The 13,595-nt window shown below is 42.1% G+C and overlaps 2 protein-coding genes across 15 annotated transcripts in view; both read left to right on the forward strand.

Annotated features, from left to right (window-relative positions):
- Positions 1-4,522, forward strand: part of LOC138424570 (uncharacterized) — a 404,438-nt gene extending 399,916 nt beyond the window's left edge. Inside the window, exons 4-5 of the mRNA XM_069561725.1 lie at positions 2,396-2,448; positions 4,360-4,522. Coding sequence (XP_069417826.1) covers positions 2,396-2,448; positions 4,360-4,481 — 175 coding nt within the window. The 3' untranslated portion in view covers positions 4,482-4,522. The remainder of the gene's footprint in view (positions 1-2,395; positions 2,449-4,359) is intronic.
- A 3,384-nt stretch (positions 4,523-7,906) lies between these two features.
- Positions 7,907-13,595, forward strand: part of VEPH1 (ventricular zone expressed PH domain containing 1) — a 384,254-nt gene continuing 378,565 nt past the window's right edge. For 8 of the 14 annotated variants that reach the window (XM_069561395.1, XM_069561331.1, XM_069561307.1 and 5 more), the window contains exon 1: positions 7,907-8,289. The gene's annotated coding sequence lies outside the window, so the exon portion shown is untranslated. Of the gene's footprint in view, positions 8,290-12,383; positions 12,635-13,595 lie in introns of those variants that run through there. The other 6 variants (XM_069561298.1, XM_069561385.1, XM_069561289.1 and 3 more) reach the window with 5 other exon arrangements.

The raw sequence follows: 13,595 nt of genomic DNA on the forward strand, positions 1-13,595 counted from the left end.
AGTCAAATTTCTGCACCAGGACACACTTACAAGGATATTTCTTTCAAACACCCGTGTGTGTGTGCTAAGTCGCTTTTGTCAGGTTTGACTCTTTGCCACCCTATGGACCCTAGCCCGCCAGGCTCCTCCATGCAGGCAAGAATACTGGAGTGAGTTGCCCTGCCCTTCTCCAGGGGATCTTCCTGACCCAGGGATTGAACCCTTGTCTCTTGCGTCTACCTTCATTGGCAGGTGGGTTCTTTACCACCAGCACCCGCAAAACACTTCAAGCACTCATGTAGCACTTACTACATTCCATACATGGTTCAGAGAACTTTAACCTCAGATAGTCCACATAACAACTCCAGCAGATAGGTACATTAATATCCTGCCTCCTGTGCTGTGCTGTGCTATGTCGCTTCAGTCGTGTTTGACTCTGTGCAACCCTATGGACTATAGCCTGCCAAGCTCCTTTGTCCATGGAATTCTCCAGGCAAGAGTACTGTGGTGGGATACCATCCCCTCCTCCAGGAGATCTTCCCAATCCAGGGATCTAACCCATGTTTCCTAAGTCTCCGGCATTGGCAGATGGGTTCTTAACCACTAGCGCCACCTGGGAAGCCCTCCTTGCCTCATAGATACAAATAAAGCCTGACATTAAAAAAAAAAAAGGGGGGGGGGGGTAAGATTGTTGTCCAGAGTAGTGAGGCTAGTAAATGAGACCTCTGGCAGCCTGGCCCAACTTTATTCTTTCAATCCAAACTCCACATTGTCTTTCAGAAAAATCCTGCCCACCACTTACAACCTCACCAATAGAGGAATGGGTAAATAGAATGTGCTATGTTGGTAGGATGAGATGGTATCAGCCACTAAAAAGTATAGCTATATATTTACATATTTATGAAAGTGAAAATGTTAGTTTCCTAGTTGTGTTGGACTCTTTGTAACCCCATGGACTGTTGCCCGCCAAGCTCCTCTGTCCATGGAATTCTCCAGGCAAGAATACTGGAGTGCGTAGCCATTCCCTTTTCCAGGGGATCTTCCTGACCCCTCTTCAGCACTGCAGACAGATTCTTTACCCTCTGAGCCACCATTTAGTTTATACGTGAATAGCTCTCAAGGCATCTTACTGTGAAAGGATTTGTATATAGTTGATATTATTTATTTCTTAAGTTGTATTGTAGAATGTACCGAGGATATTATCACTGTCTTAAGCTTTCCTCATGTAAATGCTTTTAACTATAACTCCAGTATTTAAATAAATAAATACAGGGCTTTATGGTTATAGTTATCTTTTTTTTTTGAATGAGCTTTGACAGTTTTTGTTCTTCAAGGAATTTGTCCTTTTCATCTACGTTGACATATTTGTTGACATAAAACTTCCATATATCCTTATTTCCCTTTTAGTATATTGATAGGATTTGTACTGATGTCACCTCTTTTATTCCTGATACTGGTGAATTTGTATCTTCTTTCTGTTTTTCCAATAGGCCTGGTCAGAATTTTTTCAGTAAAAATATGTGCCTCTTTACCAGTATTAGCAAAATTAAAACAATTTTTTTTCAACCATTTTAACAAGAAAATTATATCTTAGCCAAATGGATATAGTGGACTTCCCTAGTAACTCAGTTGGTAAAGAATCTGCCTGCAATGCAGAAGACCCTGGTTCAATTCCTGGATCGGGAAGACGCGCTGGAGAAGGGATAGGCTACCCACTCCAGTATTCTTGGGCTTCTCTTGTGGCTTAGCTGGTGAAGAATCTGCCTGCAATGTGGGCGGCCTGGGTTTGATCCCTGGGTTGGAAAGATCCCCTGGAGAAGGGAAAGGCTACCCACTCCAGTATTCTGGCCAGGAGAATTCCATGGACTGTATAGTCCATGGGGTTGCAAAGAGTTGGACACAACTTTAAGAAGAAATGGATATATTTGCTATCTACCTTTTTGTTTCTGCATCAGAATTCTTTTCAGTTATAGAATTATTGTTTTATTGATACCATCTATAAAGGAAGCAATTATTCATGAAATTTTTATTGAATTCCTCCTCTGTGCTAGATACTAGGCTAGAGCTAGAGTTCCTCAGATGAATTAAAACACGGTGAGAGTTTGTCAGCTAGTGGGAGATAATAAGTATAATATCATAGCTTCTGTATAAGTGCCCTGTGGAAATAAAAGAAGATGAGGTCAGCTCTACTTGGCATGGGTATCTTTACAGAGAGGAAGAGGTAAGAATCGTGGAGAAAGGATGAGCTTTATAAGCAGACCAGGCGTTCCAGGTAGAGGGGCTTCCAGGTGCAAGGCACAGAAGCAAAAGGAAGAATGATGGCTGTATCATGGTTCGTTTTTTCAGCTGCAAGCAACAGAAGCAGTCTTGCGTTGATTAAATGGAAATGAATTTTTTATTAAAAAATCTGTTTTAGGAGTTCCCAGAATGCTGGGAGGAGTGAAGGATCAAAACTACACTGGAGAACAGGTGAGGAAGCCTCTGGAGCTCCTGCACTGGGAGCTGTGGGAACCTCCACCATCCTGGCCCCACAGGTGCCTGTGTTGAGCCAGAACCATGACCTTGCCACTACTCCTGCCCCTGAAGATGGCTGTTTATGCTCCCAAACCCAGTGACAGAGTAGGTTCTATACAATTATCCTTCATCAGGCTATTCACTCCTAAATTACCATTTTGCATGGAGAATCTGATTGAGTTTAAATTGCCTTCTTTTATTTATTTAATGTTTATTCAACAACTCAAGCCCATACTATATGCCAGATACCACGCTGAACTCTAGGGAATCAACTGAACAAACCAATTCCTACCTTCTTGAGGTTTATAGTTTGGGAGGGGTAGTGAGGAAGATGGTTAATTTTTAAGTATATTTTGGAGACAAACATGTATAACATGTCAGGTGACAGTAAGTGCTATGGAAAAAATTTTTAAATGAAGCAGGGGTTGAGACATGCAGGGGAGGCTGGGCGTGTTACTGTTTTATAGAAGGTGGTCAGGGAAAGCATACTAAGGTGAGGTATGGGTAAACATGAAGGAAGTGAGGAGCCAGCCATACGGACCTCTGGAATAAGGACCTTCCAGGCAGAAGAAACACAAATCCACATGCCCTCTGGTGGAAATATATCTACTGTGTCTAAGGGACAGCAAGGAAATTATGTATAGCTCCAGTGTAGCTGGAGTGATTGGAGATGAAGTTGACGACAAGGAGGAAGAAGGGGGAAGCTACTTCATGTGAGGCTTTGCTGATCATTGGAAGGACTTTGGTTCTAATTCAGGGTTAGATGGAGAGCTATTCCATTCAGAGTATTGAACAGAATGGAGACGGTGTCGACTTGCATTTTCACATTATCTAGGTGTTCTGTTACAACTATATTTTAACAAAGCAAGAACAGAAGCCCCGGAGCTATTGTAATAATCCAGGTGAGAAACAAAATAACGGTGTTTTAATCAGAATAGCAGTGGTAGTAAAGATAGTGAAAGGCGATAGGCATCTGGATACATTCTGAAGGTACTGACCTCACTACACAGGGTTGTATGTGCACGAGTGGTAGTAACAAGCCTGAGAGGTGGTGGGGGCCAGATAACAAAATCCTTTTTATGGCAAGTAAAGGAGTTTGAATGTCATCCTCAGGCTATGAGTTGTCACTTATTCAGTTTAACTAGAAGAGTCACATATCACATTTTATTTGAGAAAGCTGATCTGGTGGCAGGGTTGAGAATGGAATTGAAGGGGCCATGTTGGAGGCAGTGAAATCTAGTAGGAGACTCCTATCACCATCCAGATAAGAGAGGATGAAGAATTTAGCAGAAACAAAGTTATCTAGCTATCGCAGTGGAGAGTGAGGAATAGTCATATAATAGTTTTCTACCTCTGTATAACAAATTATCATGAACTTAATTGTTTAAAATCATACATATCTATTGGAGAAGGCACTGGTGACCCACTCCAGTACTCTTGCCTGGAAACTCCTATGGATGGAGGAGCCTGGTAGGCTGCAGTCCATGAGTTCTCTAAGAGTCAGACACGACTGAGCGACTTCACTTTCACTTTTCACTTTCATGCATTGGAGAAGGAAATGGCAACCCACTCCAGTGTTCTTGCCTGGAGAATCCCTGGGACGGGGGAGCCCGGTGGGCTGCCATCTACGGGGTCGCACAGAGTCGGACATGACTGATGTGACTTAGCAGCAGCATACACGTCTATTGTTTCACATTTTCTATGGGTGAAGAATCCAAGCATGGTTTAGGTACATTCTCTGCTCAGGGTTTCAGAAGGCTGCAATCCAGGTGATGACTGGGCTGTGTTCTATGGAAATTTGACTGGGGAAGTCTTCCTCCAAGTCCACTCAGGTTGTTGGAAGGATTCATTTCCTTGTGTCTGTAGGATTGAAGGCCCTGGCTTCTTGTTGGCCCTTGGCTGGAGATTGCTCTCAGCCCCTTGAGGCCTCCCACAGTTCGTCATCATGGAAGACTGATTACTTCTTCAAGCCAGTATGGAGAATCTGAGTGTGAGTCTGCCAGCAAGATGGAGTCCTACATGACATCAGGTAATCGTGGGAGTAACATTCCATCATCTTCGCCATATTCTATCTCATAGAAGCAAGTCAAAATTTCCACCCACACTCAAGGAGAAAAAATTACACAGGGCATGAACATCAGAAAATGGATCATTGAGGGTCACCTTTTGATCTATCTCTCCACCATATATTACAAAGAATGTTAAGAACACAGAATGGATGGGACCTAAGATGTGGCAGCATCATTGTATGTGAGCTGGAAAATGCCATATAGAAATACAGAACGATGCCCAGCTTTACAGTTTATGTGCTTTGTGAGTGATGAGGGTCCTTCATTAAGATGAGAAGCAGAGGAAGAGCAGCTAGTTTGGGAGAATACTGAGTCTTCTTTAATTTGGAAGTAGAAGATATTACCAAAGTATTATGTTTACAAAATTACAAAAATATTACTACCATATTTTACAAAATAACAGTATTTTTATAATGAAACAAACAATAGTTCTTCTGAACAACCTAGTTCTTATTTCTTATTTCTATAAGAAACCCAAGTTCTTATTCTCCTATTCCTAAGACAAGCAAACAAAATCCAACTCTTGCAGTTCAAGCCATGTGTTATTTTGCTGAACTAAAAGGAAGTTTCCAGATCTATGTGAATTTCTGTGTCTCTAATGGACTCTTGCAAGCAGGGAAGCTGAACACAGAAATGGCATACCTAAAGTAGTGTCAGTGGTTTCAGGTAAGAAAAATTATTTCTAGAAAGTTAAATCATCCAGGAATTCTCAGTGTTTTATGTAACTTACACATTTAAAGTTATTTTAGAAATTATCTATCATCTATAAAGGAAGCATCTTAGTTTGACTTTGTGGTTAGAGAGAATATTCTTTATTTCAAGTTTGCTAAGGAGGGAGGCAGATGACACCACCCTCATGGCAGAGAGTGAAGAGGAACTAAAAAGCCTCTTGCTGAAAGTGAAAGAGGAGAATGAAAAAGTTCGCTTAAAGCTCAACATTCAGAAAATGAAGATCATGGCATCTGGTCCTATCACTTCATGGGAAATAGATGGGGAAACAGTGGAATCAGTGTCAGACTTTATTTTTTGGGGCTCCAAAATGACTGCAGATGGTGATTGCAGCCATGAAATTAAAAGACGTTTACTCCTTGGAAGGAAAGTTATGACCAACCTAGATAGCATATTCAAAAGCAGAGACATTACTTTGACAACAAAGGTCCGTCTAGTCAAGGCTATGGTTTTTCCTGTGGTCATGTATGGATGTGAGAGTTGGACTGTGAAGAAAGCTCAGCGCCAAAGAACTGATGCTTTTGAACTGTGGTGTTGAAGACTCTTGAGAGTCCCTTGGACTGCAAGGAGATCCAACCAGTCCATCCTAAAGGAGATCAGTCCTGGGTGCTTATTGGAAGGACTGATGCTGAGGCTGAAACTCCAATACTTTGGCCACCTCATGTGAAGAGCTGACTCATTGTGAAAGACCCTGATGCTGGGAGGGATTGGGGGCAGGAGGAGAAGGGGACGACAGAGGATGAGATGGCTGGATGGCACCACTGACTCAATGGACATGAGTTGAGTAAACTCCAGGAGTTGGTGATCGACAGGGAGCCCTGGCGTGCTGCGATTCATGGGGTCACAAAGAGTCAGACACAACTGAGCAACTGAAATGAACTGAACTGAAGGAGGGAGGGGATGGAAGTTGTGCAATAATAGAGAGAGGAGCAAAATACAGAGCAATGTTCTGTGAAACTAATTATCCAAAGGAATTTATGAAAACTGCATGGATGGATGGATTACATGTTAGGTTTATTGAGGTCAAACAGTATATGACTAGGAACCACCAAACAAGCCTAGGTGGCTAAAGTGGAAATATTTAGGGGAGTGAACATATAATTGCTTTAAAAGAATTAATTTGCAATGCCACAGTTTCAAGTACACTGAATGACTACATTCCTTGTAGGCCCTTCCCATCTCTGCCTGTTGCCCTGTGGTTGTCATTAAAGGGGTCATTTGCTAGAGGTGGTTCCTGATGGGTCTCCTAGACCACTTCATTTGCAAGGAGCTGCCCTGAAGAGAGGGCTTCCTAGGTGGTACTAGTGGTGAAGAACCTGCCTGCCAGTGCAAGAGACATAAGAGATACAGGTTTGATCCCTGGGTCTGGAAGATCCTCTGGAGGAGGACAGGGCAACCCCCTCCAGTATTCTTGCCTAGAGAATTCCATGGACAGAGTAGCCTGGCGGGCTACAGTCCATGGGGTCTCAAAGAGTTGGACACGACTGAAGCGGCTTCGCACACACGCCCTGTGAGAGCCCAGAAGAGTCATCCACAAATCTGGTTTCAGGTGATTCTGTCTGATAAAACTTTTTCGGAGGTAAATGGCAGAAAACCCAACCTAAAATCACTTACACTGTAAAGGAATTGGCTCACAGTAAAGGATGGATCTTGCCAATATCAGAAGCAGCTGGTTTAAGTGGCTTGAACAAAGTCACTAAGATTCAGTTTCCCAGTGACAAGACAGCAGGTCCAACCAGACCTTGTATCTCATCATCAAGTACAGCAGTAAAGGCTCTGTCCCCCAGAGCCAAACATTCATCCTTATCCTGACTCTCACTGGGCGGGAAGGGATCCACACCTCCCCTAAATTAATCACTATGGTTGGGGGAATGCAATTTTTCTGATTTACTAAGATACAACCTATTTATGTAAGCCAACTCTATCCAAAGGACATCATTTCCAGGGGAAATATGCATACAATTTTTACCAGAAATAGGATAAGTGGATGTTGGGCAATCAACACAAGAGAAAGTCCTCTTCACCCTATGAGAATGACTTTTAACTGAACCAGCAATTTATTTACATGATACTGTGATTGCTAGTGACATGAAAATATTGATATTTCCAACTGTACACCTTACATCCTATTCTTCCCACCGCACTACTCCACCACACTCACATACTTCATTTAACTGAAAACTCTAGTTAGAAGAGACTCAGAAATATTCTATTGCTTTGTGTGTAGGCAAAACCTCAGATCAATAAAGGTGGAAAGCCCGCATTATGCACACAAGGGGAGAGAAGTGCCTTTAGATACAACTATCCACTGGGTACCTTCAATTAATTTCTGCAGTGCTGGCTTGGAAAAACCCCTAGTGCTACTGTATCCTTCATTCAGTTGTTCAGGATTTCACTAGCAATATTAATAGCACAGCCAGATTGTGTGTTCACTCAGGCTAGTTATTTTCCTTCTCTTATGGTATTTTTCTTTTATCATATTTGGCTTAAGTACTATCTCATTCTGCTACATTCCTTCCTCCATCCCTCCCCAAACCTTTTCACTGATGCCTGCCTGATAAAAGGCCCCACATCTGATATTGACCTAAAACTTCCTTGATTCCTTAAAGTGAGTTATTCATTAACTGAACCTAAATTACTGGTTGTTGGGCAAATCTAGTTCTTTCAAACTACGGATCTGCTGAGAGAGTCTTCTGTAAATCTACTGTAGAAATAAGTGAAACTTTGTGCCAGTTGTTAGCAGTAAGCAGAAGTCTGAGAGAGGGAGGAGAAGTTACTCATTTGCTCAATTCAGCATGGTGAGTCCAGGGGAGGGAATCAAGTGTACCTTGGGCTTGACAAGCAGCGCAGGCAAGTGCCGCTGCTACCGACAGGACAGAGCCGGGCAGGGGCGACTGACTACTTCTGAGCATGGCCGTGGGTTCCCCCAGAATCGCTCTTAGGATCAAGCATTTTGGCATCTATTTCCTATGATGGCCAGAATTTCCTGTGCTAAGAGGTATGGCTGTCTTTTTTCCTGTCCTTTTGTTCAGCAAAAACAAAAGCTAATTAAAGTAAATGTCAGAAGCTGCAGTGAGGCAAAGGGTGGGCTGCGGGATTGGGGCAGAGAAACTTCCAGGGGCTGGCTGATTACGCAGATAAAGTGCACTTGGGAGTTGTGTGTCTAGCCATGTATGCATACTTTTTACTTATTATGGGGGGGAAAAAAAGCCACCTCTCTGTGGATTATTAAAACATGTCTCTAGGCCTCTAGAGCAGAAAACTGCTTCTGGACTCACCGAAGGTGCATTTTGTTTCACTCCATAAGAGTTTGGGCTTATTTCTATTTCATATTTTTATTTACCTCAAGAAACATTTTGCAACCAGCAGAGAAACTGATCCTGCCTATGCTTTGCAAAGAAAAGTCAGTAGTATCATTACAGTCACCAGTTTGGACAGTCACCATTATTGTTTGCTGTTGCTGTAATTTTTTTTTCCCTTGATAATTTAGACACCTTACAAATCATAACTAAATCTAGCCACTTTTTTCTTTTTCAAATACATACTTAAATTGCTGTAGTACTCAACAGCTGAATTCCATGATATTTATGTATGTTTTCAATTTAAAAACTAGAAAAAAAACATACTTAGGGCATTATTTGAATTGGTCATGCAGTTGTTTAATGTATGACATTTAAATGTAAATAGAGATACATTTAACATTGAATTTTCCTTGTAATTTGCAACTCTGGGTATGTTTTCTTGTAAAACAAACCCAGAAAATTGGAATTAAAATTTTTTGGTGAGATTTGTATCAATTCCAGAGCACATATGTCTTACGAAGTCAGAATTTATAAATGAAAATTGATACCTCATGAAACCATTATGACAGTTACTAATTCTTGGTCTAGAAAGTTCGTTAGATCTTTCCCTCATTCCTGATGAAGAGAAACGTTTCCTATCTATTAATATGTGTGTTCTCATAAGTTGCAATACATGTTCAAAATTAAGTAGATCTTTTTTGAGCTCTTGCCTAAATAGGGCATCAAACCTATTTTTTGTGTATGTGTATGATAACAAGCCTGCCACACACTTAGACTGTATGAGTTCTAGCAAAAACACCAAGGGCTGAATCCTTTAGCATCATTTAGAATAACCCAGCCGCAGAGGCTTTCAGTAGAAGTGAAGTATAGCAACATGTCGGCAGCACTGGGAGCCCAGAGACGTCCAGAGAACAATAGACATCTTGTGGGAAGGGCTGAAATGTTAGCGGCCCATTCCCATGGGAACGCCTGTAGCGCTTTCACACTGTGTGAAAAAGATGCTCCTTGAAAAGAATCTTTAATCCTTTCTTTCAAGGGCAAATCTGAGAACTTTATTGAAAGTTTCTAGAATCCAAAGGGGTCTAAGTTAGTCGGTGGGCATTTTAAACACAAGAAAATAAAATGATAATTTTTTGATCCCCAAAGCATAATATAAATAAATATTGTTATTATAAAATTTTCTGAGGTGACAAAACCAGAGAACATCCTAACCTGGAGTTGGAAGCTAGAAACTAATTTCTTCAGAATAAACTGGCTTCCTGAGATAGTTATGTTTACTGAAATCCTCCCAAAGTGGTATTCCAATGTCAGGTCATTGTCTTCTGGTTCAGGTGTGTAATTAGTAGATTCTGCTAAATGAAATCACACTTGAATCAGAAGACTTAATAGCCCAACTATTGGGATACCACTCCAGAGTCAGAAAGAGTGTCCACAACTGAGCAACTGAGTGTGCATGCATGCACACGTGCACACACGTGCACACACACACACACACACACACACTAATGCATAATAGAGTAAACCAGCAATATCTTATTAGCACCCATTCAGTGTAGGTCACCTTGAAAAGTCATAAAGAACTTTTCCCTATAGTGCCCTGGAAGGAATAATACACTCCCTCCTCCCTAATAAACATGGGAGTAAGCACTGTGCTTAAGTAGAAAGTGCAGGTATTTGGATTACCTGGCCAAAAAAATGTCTGAGATACTGAAAAAATTCACTCTCACTGTTTGGCCGTGGTGGGGGTAGGGTCACAGTAAGGCTGTTTCTCCAGAGAGAAATCAGTTTCTGAAGAAATCAACAAGGACATTTGTAAGACAGTGCATGAACTACCCTGATTTAAGACTATGAGAGACTACAACTAGGATATAAATAAAACACAAATGGAAAAGACCTAGGCATCTTTAATGCTATGAATTTAATCTTCGGTAGCAGCAGAGTCATTGTTAGTATTTAAAAGGTACGACATGGGGATGCATTAACAGGAGAATGACCTACAAGAATAATTATGTTATTAAAGATATGATTGCTGTCACTATTTGTATGGTTGCTATATGCCAGGTCTGTGTTAAATGCTTTATATAATCTCTTTAAACTCTCAACAACCCACATCACCATCCTCAGGTGTAAATAAGGAACCTGAGGCTCAGGGAGGTTGAGTAATGTGACCAGGTTTATACTGCAGGTAGTGGCATAGCTGAACCCAGGTGTGTCCAGGTTCCCTCGACACTCCTCTCTGCTCTTCTTACTGGATTCTCACACTGTGTCCACCTCTGGACCCTAAGTTCATTTAAAACTAAAAGAAAATTGAATAAAAACTAGTGATAAGTACCATGAATAATGAATGGAGGATAAAGAAAAGGGAAGATTAAAGAAATATAATCTATTCTATTAAAAGAGAATAGAATAGAGATACTTCATCAGAATCTATCAGCCAGAATACCATCAATGAGAAAATGTATCTATTCACGGATTTCTGGCTTCTCTATTTTTATAAACTCTTCAAGGAGACAGTCCTCAAGGTATAGATGGTATAAAAATATGATTGATCACCAAGTGTTTGGGAAGATTTTTGAGGCCATTCCCCTGAAGCATAGGATCTGGTTCAGTGGCAGGTGTGTGGCCACCCTGAGTGCACACCTTTGTGGGGTATTCTCCTGGGGAGACACCCACAGTGTCCACATCTTGGTGATCATGCAGGTCACAACTTTTTGTGTACTTTGCCAGCAGATAGATGACTTGATGGGATGAACAGACCTACTATAGGAAGCTAGGGGGAGAGAATAATATAGCTTGAAACATGTTTTTTAGATGAATCATTAACTTTTGAAACAGTAAGAAAGGGTTTCAGTACCTTTTTCTCTTCTGGAGTATCAATAGATGAAGCAGGATAAGCATGTTCTGAGAGTTAGACTATAAAGAAAGCACCAAAGAACTGGTGCTTTTGAATTGTGTTGTTGGAGAAGACTCTTGAGAGTCCCTTGGACTGCAAGATCAAACCAGTCAATCCTAAAGGAAATCAATCCTGAATATTCGTTGGAAGGACTGATGCTGAAGCTGAAGCTCCAATACTTTGGCCACCTGATTGGAAGAACTGACTCATTGGAAAAGACCCTGATGCTGGGAAAGATAGAGGCAGGAGAAGGGGACGACAGAGGATGAGATGGTTGGATGGCATCACCGACTGGATGGACATGAGTTTCAGAAAGCTGCGGGAGTCGGTGATGGACAGGGAAGCCTAATGAGCTGCAGTCTATGGGGTCACAAAGAGTCTGACATTACTGAGTGACTGAACTGGAGTATTGCCGTAGTGTTTAAAGTATTAATACCAGTCTAATATGTCTGGTCCAAGAACCTTCCACCAAATAAAATGGGAGAAAAGGGAGTGAGGGTATAGTATACATCTTTGTTGAGTAAGTCTGTTCTGCTTATTAGCAACTTCCTGCATTCTGAAAGTTTCAACTATGTTAATCTAGAGGCAGATGACTTCTTTAAGAGCTGTGGCTCATCCTGGACAAACACTCAGCTTTTCAGACTCTGTATGGGACATCTCAAGGGGGAGGGAAGTGTTAATTAAACTGCCATTCTTCCCCCTTCTGGAGGTTGAAAAAGGGCCCCCAGTGGGCACGCCATTCACCTGTTTGAGTTTCTGCTGAAGTTATGTTCTCTGCATAGCTTTTCTTTCCCTCTGTTCTTCTCAGGCGAAGTATAGATTTCCATGAACACAGGCAGTTTTGTTTTCGCTGTTAAAAACAACTCCGCTTTACTGGAGCGGGCTGTTTCACCCCAGGAAACAGAGCCTTTCACTCAGAGGTCGCTCTCCCCTGGGTGAGGCGCAGCGGGTCACCTGACCACTCCAGAGCTGCCGGCGGCATCTCGGGCGCATTCCTAGAATTCTTCCGCCTGGCGCCACAATGAACAACTTCAGGCTCACTGAGCTGAGTGGATTCCACTCGCGGCGCCCTCGGACTCTGATGCCCACCCAGCCTCAAAATAGATCGCTGAGTACCCGGAAGCGCCCCTTTGAGGAGTAGCACGAAGGTAAAGCGCGTTTGCGGGGGACAGCTGGGATATCCGGAAATGTGTCCCCCATGGTGCAGAAACATTTCTCTTTGGCGGGTTCTATCTCTCCATACAGAAACCCAATTTGTCAACCAACACCCGCTTAAGAAATGTAGACCGAATAATGAGAACTCGGGTTTCAGATTAGGGTCTCTTATTAAAGATTAGGGAAAGAATTTAGGAGAGCCAAAGCCAGGAACAAAAAGGAATTTTATAAGTCAGTTTTTGAAATACAGAAAGTACCAGATTTGGAGGCTGACCTACTTGGATGTGAATCTTGGCTCTGTCACCTAGGGCATGATATTTAACCTCACCAGTCCTGTTTCCTCTTTGGTAATAGTATCTGCCTGGAGGGTTGCTGGGACATCTGAGAAGAGAGTGTCCAGCAAAGAACTTGGTTCAGAGGAAGTGTCCTAGTGTGTGTAGATACACATGCCTCTGTATGTGTATGGCAAGTGCATATATCCACATACAGAGAGGTCGCAGGACTATGCCATTCATAAGAGTAGGAAGTTTCTCAGGAGATGAGGTAAATTTTGATTTGGCTCTAACCCTCTGGGCTGTTGCAAAGAGAGCAGTTAGAAAAGCTACACACCTGAGCTGCTGAAAAATAAATAACATGCCTTGTTGATTCTTGTCCAGAAAAGGGCAGACTGGATGCAGGCCACTCTTTAAATGAGGACGGATGGGAAGGGAGGCAGCTCAGTAATTATCATATACAGTCATGTATGCACCTGTACTTAGTCCTGAAAGGGCTTTGTCCTGGGAGATCAACTGCTTTCAATCCTGACTCTGCAACTTACTCAGCAGATCCCCCTGGACTGCTTGTTTTCATCTCTGAACATCAGTTTCTTGTCACATGGAGCTGTCCTGAGAATTCAGTGACTCATTATTTGGGAAGCTCTTAGAGTAGTGCCTGACTCATGGTAAACACTCGCTG

The sequence above is a fragment of the Ovis canadensis genome, chromosome 1, assembly GCF_042477335.2.
Source record: "Ovis canadensis isolate MfBH-ARS-UI-01 breed Bighorn chromosome 1, ARS-UI_OviCan_v2, whole genome shotgun sequence".
In the NCBI taxonomy this organism is placed as follows: domain Eukaryota; kingdom Metazoa; phylum Chordata; class Mammalia; order Artiodactyla; family Bovidae; genus Ovis; species Ovis canadensis.